At 40.9% G+C, this 25,286-nt stretch overlaps 3 protein-coding genes and 1 long non-coding RNA gene across 11 annotated transcripts; 2 read left to right on the forward strand and 2 right to left on the reverse strand.

The window, feature by feature from the left end:
- Positions 1 to 317: 317 nt before the first annotated feature.
- On the reverse strand, positions 318 to 10,400 carry tert (telomerase reverse transcriptase). Of its 8 annotated transcripts, none has more exons than XM_056398548.1 (20): positions 10,174 to 10,396; positions 9,633 to 9,746; positions 8,806 to 8,971; positions 8,500 to 8,674; positions 6,716 to 8,030; positions 6,442 to 6,631; positions 6,218 to 6,371; positions 5,955 to 6,122; positions 5,690 to 5,851; positions 5,501 to 5,602; positions 5,286 to 5,371; positions 5,060 to 5,176; positions 4,880 to 4,951; positions 3,963 to 4,151; positions 3,597 to 3,723; positions 2,285 to 2,346; positions 1,870 to 1,994; positions 1,632 to 1,769; positions 691 to 854; positions 318 to 565 (listed from the first exon to the last, which is right to left on the reverse strand). In XM_056398548.1, the coding sequence occupies exons 3-19, from the start codon at positions 8,829 to 8,831 to the stop codon at positions 751 to 753; spliced, it is 3,312 nt and encodes a 1,103-aa protein (XP_056254523.1). In that variant the 5' UTR covers positions 8,832 to 8,971; positions 9,633 to 9,746; positions 10,174 to 10,396; the 3' UTR covers positions 318 to 565; positions 691 to 750. The 8 variants fall into 8 exon arrangements, with proteins under 8 accessions (XP_056254523.1, XP_056254522.1, XP_056254524.1 ...); XM_056398547.1 differs by having other exon boundaries at positions 9,506 to 9,746; XM_056398549.1 differs by lacking the exon at positions 9,633 to 9,746.
- Positions 10,401 to 10,685: 285 nt separating this feature from the next.
- Positions 10,686 to 16,229, forward strand: rbbp4 (retinoblastoma binding protein 4). Its single transcript, XM_056398560.1, has 12 exons — positions 10,686 to 10,998; positions 11,623 to 11,773; positions 11,878 to 12,023; positions 12,338 to 12,511; positions 12,643 to 12,758; positions 12,919 to 13,079; positions 13,232 to 13,358; positions 13,564 to 13,641; positions 13,979 to 14,055; positions 14,521 to 14,578; positions 14,688 to 14,798; positions 15,451 to 16,229. Exons 1-12 carry the CDS (start codon positions 10,983 to 10,985, stop codon positions 15,511 to 15,513), a joined length of 1,278 nt encoding a protein of 425 aa, XP_056254535.1. The 5' UTR covers positions 10,686 to 10,982; the 3' UTR covers positions 15,514 to 16,229.
- A 299-nt stretch (positions 16,230 to 16,528) lies between these two features.
- Positions 16,529 to 20,762, reverse strand: sync (syncoilin, intermediate filament protein). The gene is made up of 6 exons (XM_056398552.1): positions 20,637 to 20,762; positions 17,899 to 19,487; positions 17,601 to 17,815; positions 17,187 to 17,394; positions 16,940 to 17,064; positions 16,529 to 16,859 (listed from the first exon to the last, which is right to left on the reverse strand). Exons 2-6 carry the CDS (start codon positions 19,426 to 19,428, stop codon positions 16,811 to 16,813), a joined length of 2,127 nt encoding a protein of 708 aa, XP_056254527.1. The 5' UTR covers positions 19,429 to 19,487; positions 20,637 to 20,762; the 3' UTR covers positions 16,529 to 16,810.
- Positions 20,763 to 20,826: 64 nt separating this feature from the next.
- On the forward strand, positions 20,827 to 22,641 carry LOC130183281 (uncharacterized). The gene is made up of 2 exons (XR_008829806.1): positions 20,827 to 21,148; positions 21,234 to 22,641. It is a non-coding gene; the product is annotated as an uncharacterized LOC130183281 (long non-coding RNA).
- The last annotated feature ends 2,645 nt before the right edge of the window (positions 22,642 to 25,286 follow it).

A 25,286-nucleotide genomic window follows, 5' to 3' on the forward strand; every position in this document is an offset into this window, starting at 1 on the left:
TATGACAACTCATTTGTTTCCTTAATAAACAAATCGGATTTATTTAACAGTCAAATTCACAGTAGTAGTGTATATGATGTAAATAATATTCAATCAGTCGTCTTCACTTCCACATTTACAAAACCTTACATTTTACACAGCTTCTACAAAAATCATTTGACTCACTTACTGTAATGACAATGTGCTGACAATATTTCTGTGGGCCGATTTACATATAAATTATTTCCAAAGTGATGTCATGTCTTCTTTGTGGAAAATCACCACAAAGTGTAAATCAAAGTCCAGAGAGACAAACAGCTTGGGGTTGACACAGAGTCTAGTAGAGTAGCTGGATGATATTCATTCATCCATCTTTATTGATATATGGAGGTTGTTGTTTTATTGGGTGTGTTTATGACTTAAGTTTATCGTTTCAGTGTTTTATAACAGAGCTGTTTTTGCTCTCTTTCTCTGCAGCCAGCTTCCCTGACACTATAACAGATACATTACATTTTTTGGCACGGACAGATCAGATAAATCCAAGTTACTGATTTCAACACACTGCTCATCTTACTCTCTCGCAAACCTGAGGATGAGACAAGCAGACAAGAAAGTTTTGCTCTATGTCTTGAATTTGAAAAAAAAAAAACATAAATGGATTTTGGAGAAAAAACAAATGCCAGAGAAGCTGGAAATAATACTTATTCATACCTTTCAGCTGATGAGGGGTTTCTTGGTGGCTGGAAGCAGTAACTGAGGTTAGGTGGTAGTTTACATCTGGATGGCCAAGAAGTCAACTGGGGTCCTGGGGTTAGTGGCCTGTCGGACCCTGGCCAGCCTCAGATCCCCCAGACGCCGCTCCAGACTGCGTTTCCCTGTCAAAAGATGATAACAGAAGATAGGAAGGTGTCCTTCTTTTCTCTTTGTTGGTGAACTGTAACATTCATCTGCCTGTAAAATCGATTTAAAGATGACAATAAACTTGACTTGAGTACATGTAATATTTGATGAGTTGGGTGCATCTCTCACAAAGTCCACATTCAAAGGGATTGGCATTCCTGGCAAGATCTGATGGTTGTTAATAGTTGTTTGGATGATCTCGCACCACCAGAAACCGTTTCATTGACTCATGCCACATGTCACTTCATATTTCTTTGAATAAAAATCTATCGCCCCCTTTGACCTCTTCCCATGAAAACAGCTTTTGCACAAATTGAAATGTGAGGACTTTTTTCCTCGTCTATATTCAGTTTACAGTTAAATATGTAAACTGAATAGCTTAGGTTTTGGATAATTGGTCAGACTAAACAAGACATTTGAAGACTTCACCTCAGGCTCTTAGCACCTCTGCTTGGCATTTTTTGGGAATATTTTTTAGACTTAATGATTAATTGAAAAAATGACAACAGATTAATCGATGATGAAATAATCATTAGCTCAATTGACTGTAAATTTGGTTTATTTATTGTTGCTTTTTCTTGCATCATTACTTTTCTTGCATACGTTTCATCTTTTGTGTAGCACATTAGATTGTATCTTTTTTTGTAGGAAATGTGTTATAGCCATCACATTTTTTATTATTATTGGGAGAATTGTGCTAGTCGTCCTGGATACTTTCTGTATATGTGTGTGTGTTTCCTGGAGGTACATACGTTTGTGCAGGTGTGGGATCAGATCCTTATAGAGAGGACGGTGTTGTGACAGCACCAGCAAGAAGGAAAGACAGAAAAGAAGCTCCACTGCTTCATACTGCACGGTGCCTGTCTGAGCCTTACTGCCTAAAATCAGTCCTGGAAAAAGAGGAAGGGAGAAGAAAAAAATGATGAGAATAAGTTTTGAACTTGATAATGTTTTGAATTACTTTTTCGAGATGTGTGTGGGGGAAATTGCCTTTGTTGCTGAGCCTGATGAGGTGGTTGGCGTACTCAGCCATGTCCCATATCATGTGCAGGAAGTAGACAGAGTTCTTAGCAACCGTCTGACCAAATGGCAAACTTTGGGCACACACATGGAACCTAAAGAGAAAACACATAAAGAGGACAAAGAGAATACAGAGACAGGCCCTCCCCGTTCAGATATCTACATTCTGAAGAAAAAGGCGGCGCAATTACGTCGCAGCTCAGCGCAGGTATTGATTAACAACCTTCTCTGTGTTTATTTTAATAGCAGGTTTATCTTTACAATCCTGTTTATTAAGTCGAAGCCAGTGAGCACGTGCGAGAATGGAAGTAAGCATTGTGTTTATTGCCATTCGATTTCAGTGCTTCTGGAGGAGAGTGGAGACACAAAAGGTCAGTGTGTTTACCTGCACGCATGAAGCAGAACCAGCTTGTAGATGTTTTTGTAGACTGCCGCAAGAGAATTGGTCTGAGGAGCAAAATGAGTCTATTATTATTATAACTATTATTATCATTATTATTATTATATGTATGTATATATTATATTATATTATATTATATATTATATTCAGTGCAAAAGTGCAGGTACAGAAATGAAACAAGAGGGACTGAAACAGAAAAAAATATATGTGGGACTTCCACTTCATAGATGCATCTCAATCAAATGCAATAATGCTTATGAAAGGTGCAAATAAACAGTCTTTACTATTTTGTAAATGATATATAACATACATTATATTTCCTGTTCCCTGATTGTTTCACTATTTGTTCTGTACGTACTGTATTTACTAATATTTACATTCTTGTTTGTTATGAGTTGAAGTGAAATATCATGGCTCATAAACTCAGATATCGTTGAATTTACAACTGTCATTAACCACTTCTGGAAACTTCTGACTCTATAGGAGAACTCTCTGAGGCTATAGGGCCTTGGAAGTTCATGTTTATACCTTTATAGGCTGTGTCATGTGAAGGAGGCAACTCCTCAAGTAGGACACAGCTAGTCTATGTTTGTTTATGGCTGCTAGCACTAATGTAGCTGTGTCAGGAGCCTTTTCAAATACAGTGCAACAAACAACAAACTGCAGGTGGATAAATTTAGCCTATGTAGATCTAAATATAAATCTACATGTGCTAACATCAATTAAATCCCAAATATAGTGTGTTATCTGCTAGCAGTATCTAATTAGAGCAATTAAGGTCTTATCAATTCAGCTATAATTAAAATTCTAACATTATTCAATTCACTCATACCCTTTCCTTACTTATTATAATTAAAGATATTGCTTGAATGCAACTATGCCTATGACAACAAAACTGTTTTATAGTTTATAGCTCTGTGAAGCTGTACTTAGGCACAGACGCGCTCTAAGCTAAATCAGCATGTTATTTACAATGCCAACATGCTGGTGTTTAGCCGATATAAGGTTTAACACATTAACCCTTTAACTGTAGCATGAGACTGAAGCAGATGTCATTAGTTTTGCTGGTATTTGGTGATTAATTAAAGTACTGGATACTGGAAATAAAACTTTTGACCTGATGATGGCACTTTGCAAAGATTTCTAAAAATATTCAATCTACAACACAATAAAATTTGCCAAAAGTGAAAGGGGGGGTAAATACTTTATATACTAAGAGCCACGTAATGTTAATAGTGAGCGTTCACAGGATTTTGGAAAACTTCTTTTGAACTTTCACAATAATTATTTCCCCGACCTTGAGGTCCAAGAACAGGGCGTGACATTTGAGTCTGAGGATGCCCATCAGTTTCCTCCTCATTTGCTGTCCAGCTGAGTGGAAAGAGCCCAAAGTAAGGCTGTAGCGCAGAGACAGGCCTGCGAAGCTGTCAGAGATGGAAAGAAGAAAAGGAAAATCACTTAAAAACTACAGGAGACTTAGTCATCCATGCTACACTGGGAGTTGTCTCGATGAATGTTTATGAGAAGGTACAAAGTACAGCGTTGGGATTCACCCAGCTTACAAGAAACCGTAAAGACTGACAAAGCTAAATAACTTATCACGCAAGAAGTACACTGTCGGCAATAATTCTACAGTGCAATTACAACTGACGGGATGTTTCACCTAGAATAGTCTTTGTGGACATCCAGTGAGTTTGTGTCCAGCAGCAGTCCACACCAGGGGAAGAGGCAGTGAGGGGGCAGCACGCGAATGCCGGGACAAGAGCCAACGCCTCCTGAAAGTTGAAAGTTGACCACCACCTTCTGCGGGTTGACCACTAAACCATACTGTGGAACCCCAGCCAGCAAGATCCTACACACCAAGTGCAGATGTCATTACCAACTGCTATATCAAAAATTCAGCATCATGTTGTGTTAAATCTTTGGCTGTCGACATTTTTCCATTTAAAAAAAGAATGTGCATTTGAATTGTCTCTTTATTCTTTCATCTTATATCACTGGAATAATTATATGATTATAAAATCTAATCCATTTGATTAAATTCTACCACTTGATTTTATGGATTGATGATATCACAAGACAAACATGATGCACGAGAGGAATAACAACATTGATATATTTATATATTATATTATCATTATCTTACACTGATACTCTTATATATTACATTATTATTACTCTTATACATTGATACATTTATGTTGGATTCTGAAGGAACTGCAGATCATATTGCAGCCTGCTACTTCGAAATATTTTGTACGGTCTCTGGTAACAATTTTACTGCCAAGAAAAAAAAAATGGCTGCCAGTTAAACACAGTGAGAGTAAATTAATAAGGTTCAATTACATCTGACCTTTTCAACAGTCAAGTTAGTCTGAGTGCTTCATCTCAACTCTTAAGATTAATTAATTATGTGGTTAATAATGGATTTTATAAAAGTTTGAAATATTCAGAATATTTGAAAAGTGCATGAGAAAAAATGAGGAAGTTCTGTAAAAAAAAAAAATAGATGTTGGGTGAGAACAACTGTATCACATGAGTAGTAATATGTGACATGACAAAGCTGTGAGTGTGTCGTACTTGAGGAATGTTTGTGCTTCGTGTAAGTCTGGGGTGATCAGAAGGAAGTCGTCCACCAGTCTCATCAGACACCTACAGGAGACACAGAGAGGGAAAGGTACAGAAAGACTGCTCTCTGCTGCTGCACATGTGTTACTACATCTATAGAGGTTAAGTGAACTACAGATAGGTCTGCTCTACCCTTTTTTTTCAGTTTTATCTTTGAAAAGCACATTCTCCATGTGACCGTAGCAGAGACAACAGAGCAGACTGGACACAACCGATCCCTGAGGAATTCCTCTGCACTGACGGTACGTTCTGCAAAACACAACGGCAAAATCAGATTAACTCTCCTGGTCACATTGTAAATGAAAGAAAATGAGTCATGACATGCCGGTCACAAAAGTCATTTCATGGTATTGCTTACTTTTTCCCAAACTGAACAATGCTGCCAGTTAGCATCTGGGTGAAAAACTGCATTGCCTCTCTGCCGAGAAGATCTGAGCAGAAATGCTGAAATAAAGAAAAGGAGTGAAATGCTAAAACGTAAAAAAAAAAAAAAAAAAAAAAAAAAAAAAAAAAAAAACAAAAAGGAAAAACTATCAAACAACTTTAACTAAAAGATACATCTCAGGAAGTCACCTGCTCAACCAGTATGGCGTGATGAACTTTGCTCCTTTTCTGCAGTGACATCACAAACCCTTTCATGTTAGTGGATCCTATGTTATCCTCCAGGAAATCTGCCTGTATCGACAAAAGTGACAATAGCCACAAGTGGGTCAAATAATGTGTGTGTAAACAGTACATTCATGTGTGTGGGTGTGATGGTACCTGTCTAACAAAGGACTTTTTCAGGCCTTCATGGGGATCAGCCCAGATCTTGGCATAGCGGCGGATGGTAAAGACCTCATCTTGGACAGGTGACAGGGCCTGGCCAACCACCTCAGTGAGTTTGTCATGAGGCAGACTCTCATAGGCTCCACTCACATCCACCTTAACCACAGTGAAAACACAGAATTAATAACTAAAAGTGGAAATGATTTATGATGATTATGATTTTTTGTGTGCTAAAATTGTGTAATAAAAAGAAAACAACCTTAACAAAGTAGAGGGGTTGTGGTTTGTCCTTCTGGGCTTGAGCCAGAGACTGCAGCCCCTTGTGGATATCGGTCATCCCCCACACTGTGGAGCCCAGGAGAGATGGAGTGGAGCGCACACAGGCCTGCAACATATCCAGCAAGTCCCGGACACGCCCTCGGTAGAGCTGCAGGGAAGAAAAGAAAGCGTTTTAAAAACCCTGCATACGCTTACAACACGTAATAACACAAAACTGACTTTAACGTCATTGTAAAAATGTACCCTCATTTTGGCATCTGCTCCTATGACTCGTGTGATAGGCCTCATGCCATCAGTCTTGGGAATGAAGCGAAGGCGTGAGATGACGGTGGTTTTGGGGAGGGATGTCACCTCTGCTGGAGTCAACTCCTCCATCTGTCCCTTGGAAAGGTGACCTCTAAATCACAAAAATGGTTTGTGAGCTTGTGGTTGTATAAATAGGAACCTTTGCGTGTACGTGTATGTACCTGAAGGCCAGATCCTGTAGTTGGGCCCAGACTTCCTGTCTGTAGAACCTGAGGGCATTCTTCTGGCCCATGCTCTCAGTGACATAAAAGCAGGCTCGGACGAGGCTTACAACATAGCCATCCAGAAGCCAAGCCAGGAACTGACCCAGGATCTGTGTCCGGTATGAGAGCTCACTGGGCGGGACCCTGCCTGCAGATGAGAGTATTTATGTCAGACAAAAATACATATGTCAGCAGAATAAAAATACTACTTAACCACCAACGATAATCTTACCTGTCTTACTGATCTTCAACCAATCACAGTCATTCACCTTCATCTTCCACAGCAATTCAGCCAATGAAAGCTTCTCAAACTTGCCACTGCGCAGGAAACCCCTGACCCTGACAAAGAAATTAAGTCGGTTGTGATCAGAGCCCCACAGCTCATGTGGGACCACAGCAGAAAGGCATTCCCTGACAAACAGGTAGACCCGGTGAGGTGCACAGTGTTGAGGCAAGAGGGAGCTCAGTTCTCCCTGTCCTCCATCGCTCTCTTTCACCAGTGGACACATCCTCTGCAGTATTCTGCTGTACGGACACCTCTTGTGTTGACGCAATATCTGACTGAACAGGGGGACCATGTTAAAAAAGCGTTGGGGGAGTTTCTTTAGCTTCTTGTCTAGTCTGTTTAGATAAGCCAGTCCCTCAAAGAAGACTATTCTTACTAGATCTCGCCCTTGTAGCCTTCTGGATCCAACAGAGCTCTTCTTTTTCCTGTTGAGAAGGAAGCCACGCATTCCCCTTCCCCCATACAGGAATCCCAGCGTACGGATAAAACATTGTGATGGAGGAAAAGGAGGGAAAACCCCCGATCTCCAACTGGGTCCTCCTTCCAAGGGAAGATTGTTTGTTTGAATTTCAACAGGCTGTTTAGAACCAGTACAACCATTTTCCAAAGGCTTCATAGATAGTGTTTGTTCCACAGACATGCGCCGCTCTTCCTCCACTGTTTCAGAGCAAACCTGCTGGTTGTCCTGTGTGGGTTCTAGCTGTCCCTTTCGTCTCCTCTTTCCTGAACAATTCATAACCCCCTCATCATCTTTGTGATCCGTGTCTCTCTTTCTTTTCCTCCTCTTCACACTTACATTCATTCTGTTCCTCCTCTTGCTGACTGCTTGATTTTCGACTCTGTGTCTTCTTTTCAAGGTCACTGAGCTTTGATTTCTTCTAAACCGAGTACTATTATGTGCCCTGGAGCGAGGCTGGAGATAAAACCCAGTGGAAGCAGACGCCATGGAAACCCTGTCATATACCGGAACGCCGCTAACCTGGAAAACACATGAGGGAGGGACTGCCATGAACACAGAGCAGCTCTCCAACAGGTACCGTGTGATGTCTGTGCCAAGACGTATTGTGACTTTCCTCCACAAGTCGCTGCCATGGATATAAGCAGCACTTTGGGTTACATCTCCTTGGAATTTGAAGTGGTCTGCATCCCGCTCCTCATGAGCCAAGGAGAGATAATTGTAGCCGTGTGCCAAGACATTTCTTTTTTTTTTTCTTTTCATGCTGTTAAGAACAAAGGCCAGCAATTCAGGCAGGGTGCATATCTGCGGAAAAAAAAACAACATAACATACATCACATCAACGCAAGAATGTTTCTAACATTTGAATCACAGCATGTTCCTTTTTCTTTTTAAATCAAGAAAACTTAAAATTCAATATCATATAACCCAAAAAGCGTAATGGTTTGTGCAACCGTTATATATCACAATTCAAGACTAATTATCAGCTAAAGCTGATAATTTCTTTTATTTTACAATAAAACTGTCATTTACAGTTTGCCACATTTGATGCCGGATTATTGTTGAACGGAAATTAAATTATTCTGCCTCGGCACATAATTTCTGTCCCAACTCTTTTATAACACTACTGAACAATGCTTCCATGAGATATGACCTTACTGCCTTGGCAGCCGTTAGCTAAATAGTTAGCAGCTAGTTTTAGAAATACTGCCCCATGGTTGTTCAGAGGTTCGAGTCAACTCCACGAGATGCATGCCGGATAGGTAAAACTTACCTGGTTGCAGCTTGGTATCTGCTGTAGCTCCTTATCAAAGCAGACAAAAACAGCCTGTACGAATGATTTGAAGCGGTTTGTGTCTGACTGTTGGACCAGCACAGCCCTCTGTCCCTCTCTGAACACGATGCTGTCTGCAAATTCCTCCAGTGTCTGTATGTGCCGATAAAGAGACCTGAGGATGCCAAGCACACCGGACATATCAGACGTCGTCATACTGACCGAATGAGCACGCTGTGGTATCACTCAGGACATGACATAACGCGTGCTTAAAAACGTAATGCGCAAGCTCAAGGTGAGCCTTACTTTGTCGTTTCAAGGGCCCGCGTCATCGTCAGCCAATGAGAGAGCACTTAAGAGGAGGTGTCCAATAAGATAGCTTCATACTAAAGCGGTGAAATCACAGTTGACCAGTGGCGAACAAAAAAAGGCATGTTGTCCCTTTTTCCTGACAAGATATTGTCAGTTCCACCTGTAAATGTAGCAGTACATACGAGTGTGGTCATGCATATTTAAACGTTATGCGATTTGTACCGAGAAATACAATTAAACTGTCCTCGGATAGACTTTTTCCTCAAAAAAAGATAGGAATACATCAGATTTTAAAGTCATTACAGGCACCATAGAGGCCCTTTTCGAGGGTTTGTTATTCATAATAACCACTTCTTTCACAGTGAGGATAACATGCTCGTCGAATATGACCAATAAGACAGTAGTGTCCTCACTTTTTTCACAACCTTATTTAACAGTCATCATACAAATAACAAACAGAGCCAGGGGTAAACAAGATTAAAGACACGTGTATAGAATAGATACACCAATAAGTAAGGAAATATTTTATGAGAAATATAAGTATATTGTTTTAGTTGCCGTTGAAATGGATGAGATCACAAGAGAATCCGTAGAGTGTCAGATCATTTTAAATTTAAATAAACGATGGCTTTGTTTTTTTTAAATGTGCTCTAATGAGTGTGACATGTGGCAAAAATAAAAATAAGATTTGTACTATTTTAAGGCGGCCTCCTGATGCCCTCCACTGTTCAGCACCCATACAAGTGGCAAACAACGTGACGTCACCCATTGGTTTGTGAACTGCTGTTTTGAAGCCTCGAGTTTGGCTTAATGAACGTCACCTTCTTTGTAGAGCAGGCAAGTTCTGACCGGCACATAAACAAATGTGCCGGTCTGTCCCCTCATCAGAGGAAGTTGATGATGCATCATCATCATCATCACAGCCCATTTGAGAACTAAGGATGTCAGTAAAAAAAACAAAAACATTTTAGTTCAGACATGGTGGATCACAGTTAATCATACACATATACCAGTTGTCGGGACAGGTGCATGAACATCATAAATTTTCCGTAGGGGATAAATAAATTATCTAGCTATCTAACTATCTAGCTATATCTGCTTCAGTTGAGGACTACTGTGTATGAATTTACAGTATTAAATGACAAACTCCTACAAGATAATGTTCTAGTATACATTGTGTATTGTACTCAATACAATACGATACTAGCGAAAAGAGCATACAGATAATAAGGTAATGAGATAAAATTGAATGTTTTGCTGTTTTGCTTCTCCGGTCAAAACACGTAGGGAAAAAACGCACTCCATTTTAGGGTGCATACACATTAAAACCGTAGGACGTTCAGGAAATAAACATTTACTTACCGAAAAAACTGTATATCAGCATCCCTTCGGTCTGTTAGTTCCGAAGAACGAGTCATAATTACTGTGAACCGAAAACTCATTAAAACTAAATAACTAACAGAAAAAACTGTTAGTGCAAAATTCCTCCTACACCGACAGATATTGAGATAATAATAGAAATTTAACAACTGTTTCAATACGACGCGCACACGGCTCGAGCCCTCCTCCTGACCTGCGTCGTCAGTTTATCAATCGTTGCAAACCAGGCATGTCAATCATACAGGCACGCCCCCAAATGTACCAGTTTTTATGGCCTAATATCTAATTAATTTGATGATTATTTCAGATGGACCACCAGTACACTGAACGAGAGGTGTGGATTTGACCCAGCATACCGTAATGAGTTGTGGAAAAAAATGTTTACTGAGTATTTCATGATAGAAGTTGGCGTTTTTGAATAATAGTGTATTGAGTTTTTTGGAGGCAGCCCCCAGCAGCTGTCGGTGGTATTGCACATTAAGGCACTTCCGCATTGGCTTCACTTTTCAACCCCGGAGACGTCCATTGTTGTATGCAGTCTATGGTCAGCACGAGCACAGCTACTGCGCTGTGATTGGCGGAAAGACGTTTCTCTCACTTGTATTGAGCGCGCGAATGCACCCACGTCTCCCCCAGTCCTCAGTTAGCCGTTAGCTTAGCTTCGTTCACTCTGTGCTTTAAACGGCACTGGGGTTTGCTCACCACAGGGAGACCTGCGACAAGGCTCTTTGACTCCAAGTATCAACTAACCTGAAGTGACTGTCGTCCATCAACTTCTTAAGATACCTGCAATGGCGGACAAGGAAGGTAAAATGAAGGGTTTCAATGTTGTCTGCGACAAATATCGCTGTTATCGGACATGTATTAAGCTAGCTATACGGCTAGCTTAAGTAGCAGTTAGCTGCTATAGCTCCAGAATTAACCTTTCACATTCACAACCTAAGCCGCGTAAAACCTCCATTGTGTGAGCTGTAACAGCCGCGGTTTCGGTTTTCATTTCGAGTTTTCGCGTTATTTGTTAGCCAACAGTGACGTTAGCTATTATATACTGGTAGCAACTGACGGTGCAGTACCACACTGTTTTAAGTTATAATAGGTATGCTAACCATGTAGCAAGAGTATACACATGATAGCCAGGTTAGGTTATTACTCCAAACATGCCTACATACCGGGCACTAGTCAGGTCGAGAGTCATTCATTGGTCTACTACAAAGACAACTGTAAACAGCTCTTGTCGAACCTCATAGCTTTAGCTATCAGTAATGTCTTGATTATAGCAGAGATACACCGTCAACTTCCTTAATATTAAACTGACACCGTTAGCCACTGAAAGCTATAGACATATCTTGCAAGTATTTTTAGCAACTAAATGAAATGTAGAAGTACCAATTATTCATCAATGGTTCTGTTGTCACTCTCTGTCCACTATAGCTGGTGCATTTGACGATGCAGTGGAGGAAAGAGTGATTAATGAGGAGTACAAGATCTGGAAGAAAAACACCCCCTTCCTCTATGACCTGGTTATGACCCATGCTTTAGAGTGGCCCAGCCTCACCGCTCAGTGGTTGCCTGATGTCTCCAGGTACACACTGGGCCAGTAGTAATCTCATACATGTGTGTATACCAATATGTCTCCTTTCAATAAGTGATAATGACGTTAATGACTAAACTTTTTTCTCCTTACAGGCCAGAGGGGAAGGATTACAGTGTACACAGACTGGTACTGGGCACTCATACATCTGATGAGCAGAATCACCTAGTCATTGCTAGTGTCCAGCTGCCCAATGATGATGCCCAGTTTGACGCCTCACATTATGACAGTGAAAAAGGAGGTTGGAGAACTTTACAGTCACATGCTTAATAAGTGTACATATTCGGACAGGCAGACTTTTCATGTATATTTCTAATAAGTTGTTTAGTTTTTTGTAACACACTAAATCAAGTGGCAGACCCCTCAGGATCTGTATCTTAAGTTGGGCTTAATCATCTTTATTATTGGATTTCTTCAGATAGCTCCAGAATCCTTACACAACTTGTTTCCCACAGCTTATGAGTAACAACGGGAATTAGTGCTCTGGTGTTATAGGTGAATTGTACATTTTCTTAAGCTCACTGTCTCATATTGCATCTTTGTATGTTGCTGCAGAGTTTGGAGGCTTTGGCTCAGTGAGTGGCAAGATCGAGATAGAAATCAAGATTAACCATGAAGGAGAGGTCAACCGTGCCCGCTACATGCCACAGAATCCCTGCATCATTGCCACTAAGACCCCCACCTCAGACGTGCTTGTGTTTGACTACACCAAGCATCCTTCCAAGCCAGGTACATAGATCACAGAGTACAGACACTGCTAAAGTTTGCATGTTGTTGAACATGACTAACACCTCATTACTGTGTATCTGTTTTTTATGCTGGGAAATAATAACAGTGTGCATTCATTTTGTTGTCCATAGATGTTAATGGAGAATGCCGCCCTGATCTGCGACTCAGAGGTCATCAGAAAGAGGGCTATGGTCTATCCTGGAATGCAAATCTGTCTGGCTGTCTGCTTAGTGCATCAGATGACCATGTAAGAGGAAAATTAAAGTTTCATGGTTGAGAACCATCATCAGACATCTTCACATATTTTGGTTTTTATTGAGTTATTATTTCAAATTTTAAGAAGTGTTCAAACATGGAATGTGAAGTATTGATGTGGTTTTTACCTCTCATCTTTCCTTAATCTGTAGACAATCTGTCTGTGGGATATAAGTGCTGTGCCAAAGGAGGGGAAAATAGTTGATGCAAAGACGATCTTCACCGGTCATACTGCTGTGGTGGAAGACGTCTCTTGGCACTTGCTTCATGAGTCACTCTTTGGATCTGTAGCAGATGACCAGAAGCTCATGATGTAAGTAGCTTCATAATGAGTCAGATCTGACAGGTTGGTGAAGCAGTTCACCTGAAAAGTTAGGCAATGTTGCACAGTCCATCAATATTTGTCTTTTTTTTTTTTTAAATAATACAAATAAATGACGATCACCCTGCCTTTCTTCATATCAGTTGGGACACTCGTTCAAACAACACCTCCAAACCCAGCCATGCAGTAGATGCCCACACTGCAGAGGTCAACTGCTTGTCATTTAACCCTTACAGCGAGTTCATCCTTGCCACTGGCTCTGCAGACAAGGTGATGCAATACTCCACCTCATCTTAATTGTTTCATCTCATCTTTAGTTTCATTGATAGCATGAAGTTTAATTCTGTCAGATGTGCATCTTATAGCTCTTTGACTAAATAAATAATGACGACATTGTTGCTATTTTGAAACTGCCATGTTATCACAGACATGAAGAAAATCTGGCAGGTATGTGTAATATCTCTCTCCCACTCAGACTGTGGCTCTTTGGGATTTGAGAAACCTGAAACTGAAGCTGCATTCCTTTGAGTCACACAAGGATGAGATCTTCCAGGTAAAATATTTATCATTTGTGACATTTTCTCAAAATAAGAATAGCAGGATATCTTGTATTCAAATCTGTATAGTCAACTAAAAGACTTTGGTAGAAATTAAATTACAATGTTGCATTTATAATAGTTATCTCAGACAAAATTGTTTCCTGGTGCTTTGAAGAATCTCTGATGTATGAGTCAAAAGGTTAATGAGTAAGAAGCATCAGCACTTGCTAAGCAGATATGAACTTTGAGATAAATGTTCCTGACAGATGCTTGTGATGAGAGTTTCAGTTTTATACGTCTGTGTTGCTGCTCAGGTTGACCTAATTTGAGTTGTCTGACTGGCTTTTCCAGGTTCAGTGGTCACCTCATAATGAAACTATATTGGCATCCAGTGGAACAGACCGTCGCCTCAATGTCTGGGATCTCAGGTAAACAACTTGACATCTACCCTTTATGTCCACCGTATGTGGCAATGTCTCGTAGTGGCTCCATTGTGGTGATCCCCTGACATTTTAGTCAGTGTGGTAATGTCCACTGGTCTGTGAACAAAGCTTCTTGCCCAGATCTCAGATGTGGCTCTTCTCAGCTCTGTGCTCTTTACATGTCAGGTTGATTTTTTCCAGAGCAATGCTCTGTGTTTTTCCTCAGCTAATTAACCTTATCCAGGGGATACACATACAATTTAAAGATGAGTTGGTGTGCTGTTGAACCGTCATCATAGTCACTGGAAATATAGCTCCTGTAGAACAGACTTACTTGAAGACATTCACTTCAAAAACACTCCTAGTGGACATTTGAATCATGACACAGTTGCAGATTCATCTAGCTGACATAGGGTCTAGTTGTTCTATAACATGATTCAGAACTTTAACTCTTCTGTCTGTTTTTTGTAGTAAAATCGGAGAGGAGCAGTCCCCAGAAGATGCTGAGGATGGTCCTCCTGAGCTACTGGTGAGTCACATTGAAGTCTCCTAATCTTCGGCGGTTGAGTTTCACTCTAATTGGTAAAATCATCGTGTATCACAATAATGATGATAGTGGTTTTTCTTTTGTGTACCAGTTTATCCATGGAGGACACACAGCCAAGATCTCAGACTTCTCCTGGAACCCCAATGAGCCCTGGGTGATTTGCTCTGTGTCTGAAGACAACATTATGCAAGTCTGGCAAATGGTAAGACAGCTGAGTCCCCATTTTACTAACACATGTTAGCTGAGGACAGGCAGAGAACATGATTCTTTTTTTGTATTATGTTGTCTTATAGGGAATTATTTTATCTCAAAGACAACATACCAAATCATAACTTTGCAGGAACATTTTAAGGTCACAAACAGCAGAGGCGACTGCTCTCAGGATACCATGTCTCTAAAGAAGCTATAACATGGTGGATCAGAGCAATCAACAGTGAATTGTAGGAATAAATCGCCTGATGGGAGGCTCCTGAAATTTCAGCTAACAACTACAAAGAGAAAATCTCAGTCAAGATCGATTTTTGATTTTATGTTGGAGGGATTCAGTGAGGGCAAAGTGACAAGACAGAAAAGAGAAATGGTGAGTATTTTAAGTGTACTAACCACGGTGTGTGCTTACTTTGTTCCCTTTGTAATATTGTATAATGTATTTCCTTTAACACTAAACTGTCATAAATATAAGGAAAGCTTGCAGTCAAGTATGTAGTAGTGTTTTAATAGATAAACCTTGGTGCTTTGAAAGCCTGAGAGTTCATCTTTTTCTGGTTGTCCTTGAATCCAATAATGCACTGACTCATAATGTCTAATAACTTGACAGTATGTCTGAATGACTGACACACTGATTCTCCTTGTAGGCTGAGAACATCTACAATGATGAAGATCCTGAGGGTGCAACAGACCCTGAAGCCACAGCGTAACACATTTACCCACATTTGTCTTAACCTTTAACCTCATCACAAACTGCCACTTCAGAAGATCCATGCAGCTACTTCTTCCCATCCTGCTCTACTTTATGGTGGGACACAATATGTCACAAATCACTGTAAATACAGGAAAGAGAGTAAGCATGTACAGCCCTGGTTGTGTTTGGAATATTCAAAGTGAAGACCTCCCCTTTTATTCAGTGATTTATTGCCTCCGCCATGTTATTTGCACTTCATATAAAAAGTATATTTTTGTAACCAAATTGGCTTTCCCTTATACACTGAAATGTTTTAGCCAATGCTTTTTCAAAAAAGCTTTTCTACAACACAAGGGGGCGATCATACTGAGAGCCCAAGAAAAATGCTTATTCACAGTAACCTGCTGTTGTGTACACACACAGCTCCCTCCACACATGTTAAAAGTGTAGAGAATGTCATGTTTAATGTAAAAGGCAAATAATGAGTCAGTTTGGTCACCACTGAATTGTTCTGAACTCCGATTTCCACACCAGCTGTTTCTGAATCTGTGTTTGAATTGTCCAGTTGTTTTCCCATGTCCAGTCACCTTAACATTACATTACTCGTCTAAAGGAATTAAATAATTTACTAATCATTTTTGTCGTTGTGAAATACATTTTTCTATGTTTTGAGATTTTGCATTTGTACAGTTAAATTGTTAGTGCATTTCTTAATAAAACTGTCTTTCATTAGTCTTTGGGTGCACTTTATGTCAATGCCTCTGAATAGCATCAGTGTCTTGCTAAGCCTAGAAGTATTTTTAAACAAACCTAAATAATCCTTTCAGTGAAACAGTTGGTTATGCCTCATCACACTTTGCTCAGACCTTTTCATGTGTCTGCTGTGACGTCTTGGTGCACTCCTGTCTTCTGATCTTACTCTCACTCTATAACTCTGTGTCCCATTGTTTAGTTCTTCAGCCATGTTGCCCATATAAGTACATGAACCCCTCTCTTCTCTTCAGAGTCAGACATTAACTCATCAGTCGCACTCAGGTTGGAAGAACCATAAAGCTTTTATTCATAACAAAAACCTTTCTACAAGCAGCAGTCTGGTTCATCTTTACAGACTGTTCTGGACAAACTAGGTCAATCTTAGTTTTGTTTGTTTTAACAACAGCATGTCTCTTAATATATGTAAAGTGCATTAATAGAACCTTGGCATTCACTATGTTGCAGATAAAAAATAATGAGATAATCAGTTTTGTTATTAAGTCACGGAACTATGTTCGCGGGTATGTTCTTGATTTAAAAAACAAAAAACAAAAAAACAATCACGTTTTCTCCTCATGGTTACACTTGTTATGGTCCTCAATGGCAGCCCTGTAAGAAAAATGATTTGATTAGAGTGCTTCCCTGTAGGGTTTTAAAAGTAAGATGCAGAATAGATCAACATATCTTACCTGTAAAGGAGGAGTTGTTTGGTTAGGCTGTCTCTCAACTCTTCTGTGTCTTTGGTTTTTTTCTTCTGAATCTTTAACTCAGTCTTCAGTTCTCTGCTGCTCTCCTCCAGACAGTACACTGTCTCCTGTAATGGTTGAAAACTTAAGTCCTTTGAGTATCAAGTTACACCACTTTTAATATGTACATCTTATCTTATCTTTTCATCTTCCCCATTTTAAACACCCCTCTCCGCATCATTTTGCTCACCTTGTACTGCCCCGCATCCTCTCTCCGATGGATGTGGATTAGTTTGAGTTTCTCCTCCAAACAAGCCCTCTGGAGCTTCAGCTTTTGGATCTCCTCCCTAAGGGGTCCCAGCTGGGCTCTCAGCTCCTGGGCCTGCTCTTTAGCTTTCACCAGCGCTCCAGCTGTTGCGTCTCTCCTCTTCAGCAACGCCAGCAAAATGGGTTCATACCTGGCCAAGGCAACCATTGATTTTAATGAGTTTCTACCCAAAACTGAAATATGAGCAACAAATTCCCTGTGGTTAATTGCAGGGAGCCAAATTGAAAACAGTACACATTATACTTTCAGATTAATATAGAGAAGAGGTAGGTACTATAAGATATAGTATAATCAGCCTCTAAATGCTAATTGTGTTAAGAGTGAAAATAGAGGCACCTATCCTCCAGGGCTCTCAGTCCACCCTGCAAATACTGCTGGATGTCCCCACAGGAATGCCTCCTGCACTCGGTAAGATCCTCCTGGGTGTTGGAGGTCTTACTGGACGCCTGGGCATGAAGCGCTGCTCGTAGTTCTAAGACCTGTTGTTGCTGGGCTGACCTGAGCTGGCAGCCCTCCTCTGTCAGCTGAAGCAGCAGAGACTGGAGCTTCACCTGCAGCATGGAAATAAAATTATGTTAGGGTTTTCCTGGAAATACAATGCACACATGAAGACTCTAGTTGAAAATTGTCTTACCTCTTCTCTCCTCAGCAGCTCCGTCTCGCGGCGCTGGTTGTTCAGGGAGGCCTGACTGTGGGTACAGTCCCTGGCTGTGACGAAGAGCCTCATTTTCAGCTTTCTGAACTCCTCTTGCAGCCCCTGTCTCTCCAGGTTGACCTTCCACAACCTCCTCTCCTCCTCTGCTCTCTCCTCCCTGAGGCTCTGTGTCTCCCTTTTCCTCTCCTCCCTTCTCCCCTCTTCCTCACTCTTTAGTATAGCCATCAGCTCTGCCACTTTGGTGGCAATTTGCTCTTCTGTCACTTCTTCCTCCTTATTGCTCCCCTCTGCCTCCTCTCTGTTTTTATTCCCTCTCAACTGAAGCACTTCTGTCAACAGCTCCTTCCTCCTCTTCTCTAACTGCTGTACTTCCTCTATGCACTCCTCCATCTGAGACCCCAAATCTCCTAATTCATTCATCCCAGATTTCAGATCCGTGGACTCTAGTCTCTCTTCAGCTGACATTTCAGTGTCATCTACCTCAGTCCCAGTTATGTCTTCATTTGTTTCTGAGCCTGTCTTTGTCCCTTCACAGTACATTGGATCATTTTCGTTACTATCTAATGGCTTTGATGGCCGTGAAAACTGCGGATTAAGAACCCCCTGAACTGTTTTCCCTGACCTTTCCAGTGTTTCCATCGAAATGCCACCCATGGTGTCGCAGCCAAGCAAAGGATTCTGCTGACTTCTATTTGTTGCTGAACCTACCGTCACGCCATTTCTGCTGTCCTTGGAAACTTTATCTCCCTCTGCATGTTGAGCAGCCCAGGATTCTAATTGCATTGGCTGGGTTTCCAACTTCACTGGCCTCTCTTGCTGAATGGGGACCAGTGTTGTGCCCCTATTAGGATTCTTACTGATGTGCACATATTCATGGCCTGCATCTGTAGCCCAGTCTTGTGGCTCAAAGTCCATCCCAGCTTCTTCCATACAATTCTCCAGCATGGCCAACATTCCCAGCAGCTGGCCCTCATACTCCACCATAGTTTCACTCAGTTTGGTGCCTGCTGAAGTGATAGGCATTTCTGTCTGGCGAGAAACTTCAGTGGTCATTCCACACCTGTTGATGATGGTGCCCAAGCCTTGCAGCTGCCCTTGTGCTGACTGGTCTTCTGCTCCGGCCCCATCCATGTGTGTGTCAATGTAGCTTGTGGAAAGATATGGTTGGGGAGACATACTTGTTTCTCTGTAGCTCTCCATTGTAACTTCCTCTTTGCTCTGACCAAGAATTGATTCGCTCATGCTTGTTTCTGTGTAACCTTCTGAGAAGCGAGAGCCAAAGGGAATACCAGTAAGTTCCTCACAGCTCTTCAGTAAGTCATCCATCTCCTGTAAGTATGGCTTCATTAAGGCTGATGGATTCAGCTGTGTTCCTGTGAAGGTGAGTCCAGATTGTGCCGTGTTGCACTCCCCTTGTTCCATGAAGGTTCTGTCTGGCTCCCCATCCTCTTCTTTGATGAAGAGAGGCTCGAACCCAGTAGATGAAGCGCTGGCATCCATGTCCTCCATTGGTTTAGCCTAATTACCCTCTTTGGACATAGATGATCTCCTTCAAAACCGTCTCATCCCTTGACCAAAGCAAATTAATATAATTAGCTTAGCTGATGCATATCAAGCATGATAGCTGTAGTTGTTGGCACTCGTGCTGCATGTCACAGATACTAGGCCTTGCCTGCACTGATATGTCGACAGAGGAGTTGAGTTAATATGTTGGCCAGTCTTCTGTGTAAACTATGTTGATGTCATTGTCACATGTGGGCATGTAGAACAGAGCAAGGGTACAGTTTAGCAGAAAGTATGCCACCAGCAGCTGTCCCCTTTGGCTAGATCTCCTGGGCACAGCATACTCAGACACACCTCAAACAAATCTACTTATGCATTCAAATGAAAACTGCAACACTACTAATATAAACACCTACAAACGGTTTCTGTCTGAAGCTCGAACGAGTGGCATTACACAGATTACATTAGAGCACAGATTATCATAACATGTCATTGTGCCGATGGATGGGCATCTGCACTCTCCCCTGGTGAATAATGTGGCTGTAATTTCACCCCTTGAGGTGTTTGCCAAGACTGGCAAGAGACTCCCAGAGAGTAAATTGATCAAATTGACCCAATAGTGTCATCACAGAGAGATTTGTAATGTAGACAGGCCATGGAAGACAAGTGTGACATTTATTTAACAGTTTTCTTTTCCTGGCCAGAACCTCCTCCCTCGAAATTCCAGATGCAGTTTCAGCTGTTGTGTTAAGCTAGATCCAATGATATGAATAATGTACTAAAACCTACAGCACCCACAACACCCTTCTGTCTTTTTCTTTTAAGTGTCGCCAGTGCCTAAGGACTGGACTTTGTTGTGCATGGGTGATCAAAACTTTTGGAAGGACATGAGAGTGACCAGCTGTCCCGCTGCAGGACAGGCGTGGGCATGAGGCACATTCCTTTAGACCCCACCACCCCAACAGCACTGGCCTACATTTGTTGACCATTCTAAACCAACTTTTCTCCTTCAACTAAATAACAACATTTGAAAAAATTATTTTATGCTACATCTGACATGTCTTTAGTTTTTAGTTTTTAAATTGCTTTAGTTATACAGTTCGTTGCTTGAAAGCTAAGAGCTACATACATGGTTAGTGTTAGTTTTTTCATTCAAATTTTATCAGAATCATTAACACAAACCATATGCCGCAGTCAATTATAAGTGAACTTACCTCTCAACATATATCCCAGTTTCCTTTGTACTTGTGCTGTATCATCAGGATGAATTTGTTGTAAGAGTTGTGGTTCAAACGACAAAGCAAAGTGAGCAGCAAAGAATGAGCGGGAGCAATGTAGTGTGCAGATGAACTGAGAGAAGAAGGGGGGTATAGACAGTTGACCCAGTCTCCTCCTCTCTCTGTCACTGTGCTGCTATGTGTGACCATGACTACCTCGAATCTGTTTAGGTTTATTAATAAACACTGGGCAGGGAGAGAGAGGAGCCACGGCAGGCTGTTTCAACTCGAGAGAGATAAAGGATTTGCCAAAATGGACCTCTAAGGATTAGACCGAACACCTGGCAGCCATATCTTTTTTAAATTTTATTTTCTTGAGCCATTGGAGTAATCAGCTTTATTTAAGTACATGGCAGTAAGCTGGTACCATACTGAAGGTAAACCTGCGTTGGACAGGGAAATTAAATCACTCGCTGTCTTGATGTCTCAGTAGTTTCAAGAAAAGCTCAGTAAGATCATCTTATTTTGCATCAGTAGAACTTGTAGCACACAGCCAGCATCACTGACAGCATAGTTTTTCTTTTGTAACGCCAGGTGGTCTGATGGAGTCGCAGTTGGGAGCATCTATTATGGCTGTCGAGAGGTGGATGGGTGTTGGGGGTTTATGGTGTGTGTGTATGTTTATGATGAAAGAGACCATGGCTCCAGGATTCCACCCGCGCCTCCTCATTATCGAGAAGTCTTTAAATAGCTCCCTGCACTTTTCCAGCCGCTTCCCACGGGAGGATTGGTTTTCACCTAAACTTCTGACCCCAACAATGGACCAGGTGGTCCCCCTCTGTAGTCTGAGGGCAGAGAGGATGGGATAGATCTGTAGAAAACATGAAAAGATGTGGCAGACGTAAAGGAAAGGGAAAGGTTTACAGGAATAAAGGAGGAGACGATTGAGATGATGAAATGTTGAAGATGGTGAAAATCAGATTTCAGTGCAACCCATATCTTGAGCTGCAATGACTACTTACTTTTTTATTTTTATTTTTTACCCCAAAACTATGATTTCAAGTTATCTTCTAGATATTATTTTGGGTAATGACAGTTTGTCATTCATTTCCCTTTTTCCTATGCCATGCCTGTCATTTTCACACTATTTTTGAATATGTCTTTATATTTCTTTATATTTATATTACATAAGAAATAATATAATAAAATGACACCACTAGATGGCTCCACAACTCCTCTCACAAGGGTAACAAATGGAAATGCTGAGTTCCTAACTCTGAAGAACCAGTTCTGTCTAGAAACAGCTTCAACCTCTCTACCCAGTGTTCCTGTGGGCTTTTCTTTTTATGAATGCAGCATCAGTTTAGAAGTCATGATTGTCATGAAATGTAAATACAAGACTAAAGCACTAACAGCAATAGTTTTATCTAGTTTTTAACAAGATGAAATAACATGCATTATACAAATTTACCTCAATGCTCTGGATAACTTCGCAGTATTTTCTCTGTATTTATGTTTTGTTTTTTAAAGTTATGTTAATGGTTAATTACTGCTTTACAAAGGAATTGGGGCATAGTAAGAGAATGATGGACCACTATAAGCACTAATATATGTGCTAGAAAATGAATCTAAGATTATTTTCTGCAAGTCCTACTTCTGAGAATTTACATGAGTTTTCTTTTTACCAAATATGCTTTTGTTTGCAGTTAACACCCTGTAAAATACTGACTGTTATTCTGATTCAGTCTTTCCAAGAAAAGATTGCGTCCCTTTTACTCAAGAAAAGATGTAATGTTTATCTTATTCACCCTTGTTGACCACTGTGACTCTGTGTTTTTGTAAGTCCAGGCTTTAGAAGAGAGACAGTAATTTACATGACGTTATGTCCAGAGATGATCTGTTTCAACGGTTTAACATTGTTGTGCTGATCCACACCCACACAGCCACTTGGATCCAGAGAGACTCTTTCTCACTTCTCTGCCATAAAAATCTCTCTCACATCTTTTATGCTCTTTTTTTGTCTTTTTTCTGTCATTTCCTTCGTAAAGGATGGAGAGATCATCAGTGTGTGTGTGTGTGTGTGTGGGTGGGTGTAGAGCAGGACAGGGGGAAACCAAATATTTAAGGGGGCGTTGTGGTTCAGGACTGAATGTCCCACTGAGGTAGACCATATGCTGGACATTCATTTGGACTAGCCTGTTACTGTCTGCTCCAATCTGCAGTACTGCCCAAACTCGCCAGAACATCCTGTCAGTGTGTCTTCCTTCTTCCTCACATTTCTCTTCCTTTTTTTTGGTGCCTTAAGCAGCAGTAAGGCATCAGTATCTAGAAAGAGCTGAACTCATAAATGTTTTAATTTTACTGTAGCCAGTTTCCTTTTGTACATGGCAGAGATATAAAACACACACGGTTTCATATTGTTCATATTTCCCGTTTCTGCCATTTGGAGCTGACAGTACAGTATTTCTTGGCTCAGACTGGGACTGTGGTGGAGGACCACAAATGCAGACAAGTATACTGTGCAATATTCACTAAAATTTGTTTTGAGATCAGTTAAGATTCTTTTGTGTATTTTCTGAGACCTGTGTCAACTGGTGGACAGATTAAGTGACTCTTCAGAATATACATCCCACTCAAAACTAAATGTGCGTATACTCCATTGTCAGCTGTAAAACGTTTTTCCAAGAATAGTTTAGAATCCTGTTTCCTCTCAAAGGGTCCCTTATGGGTGGCTCCTTTTTGGTTGTACTCATGGTTTTATTCAATTCTGGGGTTACTTTTCCCTGTGTGATTTTGAAATACAGGTTAAGTGAAAGGTTAAGAAATTGCTGCTAAATCGACCAATAATGAATAATATGTACACCATATTTACACTGGTAGCTCAAAAAGTGTCCATTTTCTGTCTTATATATGACCCACAAGCTGTATGTACATTCAAATTAATAGTAGCTGTTTTTGTCATGAGCTTTTCTCATGGAAACAAGTATTTAGAGGAACTCTTTCATGAAATGTGAAATGTTCAAATGCCATAAAGAAAGGGTATTGAGACTGTAACACATCCATACATGTGCTGTGCTTTACATGTTCATAAATAAAGTTTATAATACAGATTATAATACAATATTCTTCGTATGTCACTCTATTTGCTAAAGAAGAGACTTATAGATTAATTGGACCTCCTGTATGTTAGGTTACGGTTACATAAGTTGACATTAGATAGCAGTAAACGTTTGTCTTTACAGGAAGTCAGAAAAGCATGGATGCCATTTTCACTTTCTTACTTCGTAATCTCACTTTCATACCAGTGCCTCCTAGTACAACCCGAGTTCTACTGCTAAGATAAGAGATAAAATGCCTTGCTCAAGGACACATTGACAGCTGTTTATTGAGATGGAGGACGTGGCGTTGCTGATTCAGTGTCTCCAGGCACATTTTCTCTGCTGGTCAGAAGATTTCGACTGCGGATCATCTGATTACCATCCCGCTTTCCCAAATTATGTTTTCTCACTTTGTTGTTCCCTGCTGTCTGTCACTCCATGCATCATACAGCATTGTCTCACTGTGTCTAAGTGTGTTTTAATGACAGTGACCTTATCTGGTGTTTATTTAAAGAGAGTGCCTCTGCTACATAATTGTCAGTCGCCATCTTCTTACTGTCATCAGCCACCCAGTGTTTGTACCAGTTGGCTTTTCACAGTCTTAAGGGATCACTTAATATAATGAAGTAGGTGGCCTCATGTCCTCCTTCAGTGTGTTTTTCCACTGGTCTGGATTAAGTATGTTTCCTCCATTTAAAGATGACGGACATGCTTACCCTTAAAAAGACACAGGGAACAAGCTGTAGCTGCTAAATGGATGTTTTGAAAATAGCCCTAATTTTTAAGTGTTGAGGCAGAGCCCAGGCTTTTTAACACTAAGTCAACCTCTTCTGCCGATCTTTTACTGTTCGGTGTGTCACCCTTACACTGTTGCACAGTCACAACCAGTTCCCATGAAACGGCACTGCAGATGAGAACAGCTGATATGGAAAGATGAGACGAGCTGACGAAAGAGGAGCTCACATGTTCAGTCAGTGAGGTTCACACTGTAGGTTCTGTGGCCATAGACTTCATCTACAGAGTGAACACCATTAATGAAATCACCTCTAATGAAAATCAAGCTTTTAACCTTGTTAGACATCATGAGCCAAATAAACAGTCAACACCATGTCTGCCAATGCCATTTCAACCTTACAACTTCAGTGCACCAATGACGGTCTCATGAAAACGGATTCAGGCAGCCAGGTTTTTCATGTGCTATATTCTTAAGGAACCAATCCCATCAACTTGCAGGTACCAGGGAGGCGTGCAAAATAAACCTGAAACTTTGTCAGTACAGAGAAAGTTCTGATATGTCTGCTATTTGCTGATTTTGGTGCACAACAGACTCCTCAACTGAGTCTGGGTCTGACTGAGGTTCAAAGATATGAGTCTCTCCAATGTCTCCTCTAATGCAAACCATCTTGATACACACTGCTGTTTCACCTATCAAGCTAACGCAAGCAGTGCTGGTGGGCGGGGCACAAGGCCTGATCTGGAATTTCTTAATGAGGAAGTAAGGGAAGATGTGCTTCCTGCTCCAGTGTTACAATTGTTTTCACTTTTTATG

This window comes from Seriola aureovittata, chromosome 16, assembly GCF_021018895.1.
Source record: "Seriola aureovittata isolate HTS-2021-v1 ecotype China chromosome 16, ASM2101889v1, whole genome shotgun sequence".
NCBI classification, from domain to species: domain Eukaryota; kingdom Metazoa; phylum Chordata; class Actinopteri; order Carangiformes; family Carangidae; genus Seriola; species Seriola aureovittata.

Bases quoted from the DNA above. Each gene is read 5' to 3' on its own strand.
- sync (XM_056398552.1), bottom strand. From the start codon at position 19,428: ATGGAGGACATGGATGCCAGCGCTTCATCTACTGGGTTCGAGCCTCTC. The intron at 17,395-17,600 runs GTGCCTCTATTT...TGCCTTGGCCAG, and splicing joins CTGAGAGCCCTGGAGGATAG to GTATGAACCCATTTTGCTGG. The intron at 16,860-16,939 runs GTAAGATATGTT...TTTTTCTTACAG, and splicing joins AAACAACTCCTCCTTTACAG to GGCTGCCATTGAGGACCATA.
- rbbp4 (XM_056398560.1), top strand. The intron at 12,512-12,642 runs GTACATAGATCA...TGTTGTCCATAG, and splicing joins CAAGCATCCTTCCAAGCCAG to ATGTTAATGGAGAATGCCGC. The intron at 13,359-13,563 runs GTGATGCAATAC...TCTCCCACTCAG, and splicing joins CCACTGGCTCTGCAGACAAG to ACTGTGGCTCTTTGGGATTT.
- tert (XM_056398544.1), bottom strand. From the start codon at position 10,253: ATGAGTTTTCGGTTCACAGTAATTATGACTCGTTCTTCGGAACTAACA. The intron at 8,031-8,499 runs GTAAGTTTTACC...TTTTTTCCGCAG, and splicing joins AGATACCAAGCTGCAACCAG to ATATGCACCCTGCCTGAATT. The intron at 5,177-5,285 runs GTAAGCAATACC...TGTGTTTTGCAG, and splicing joins ATTGTTCAGTTTGGGAAAAA to AACGTACCGTCAGTGCAGAG.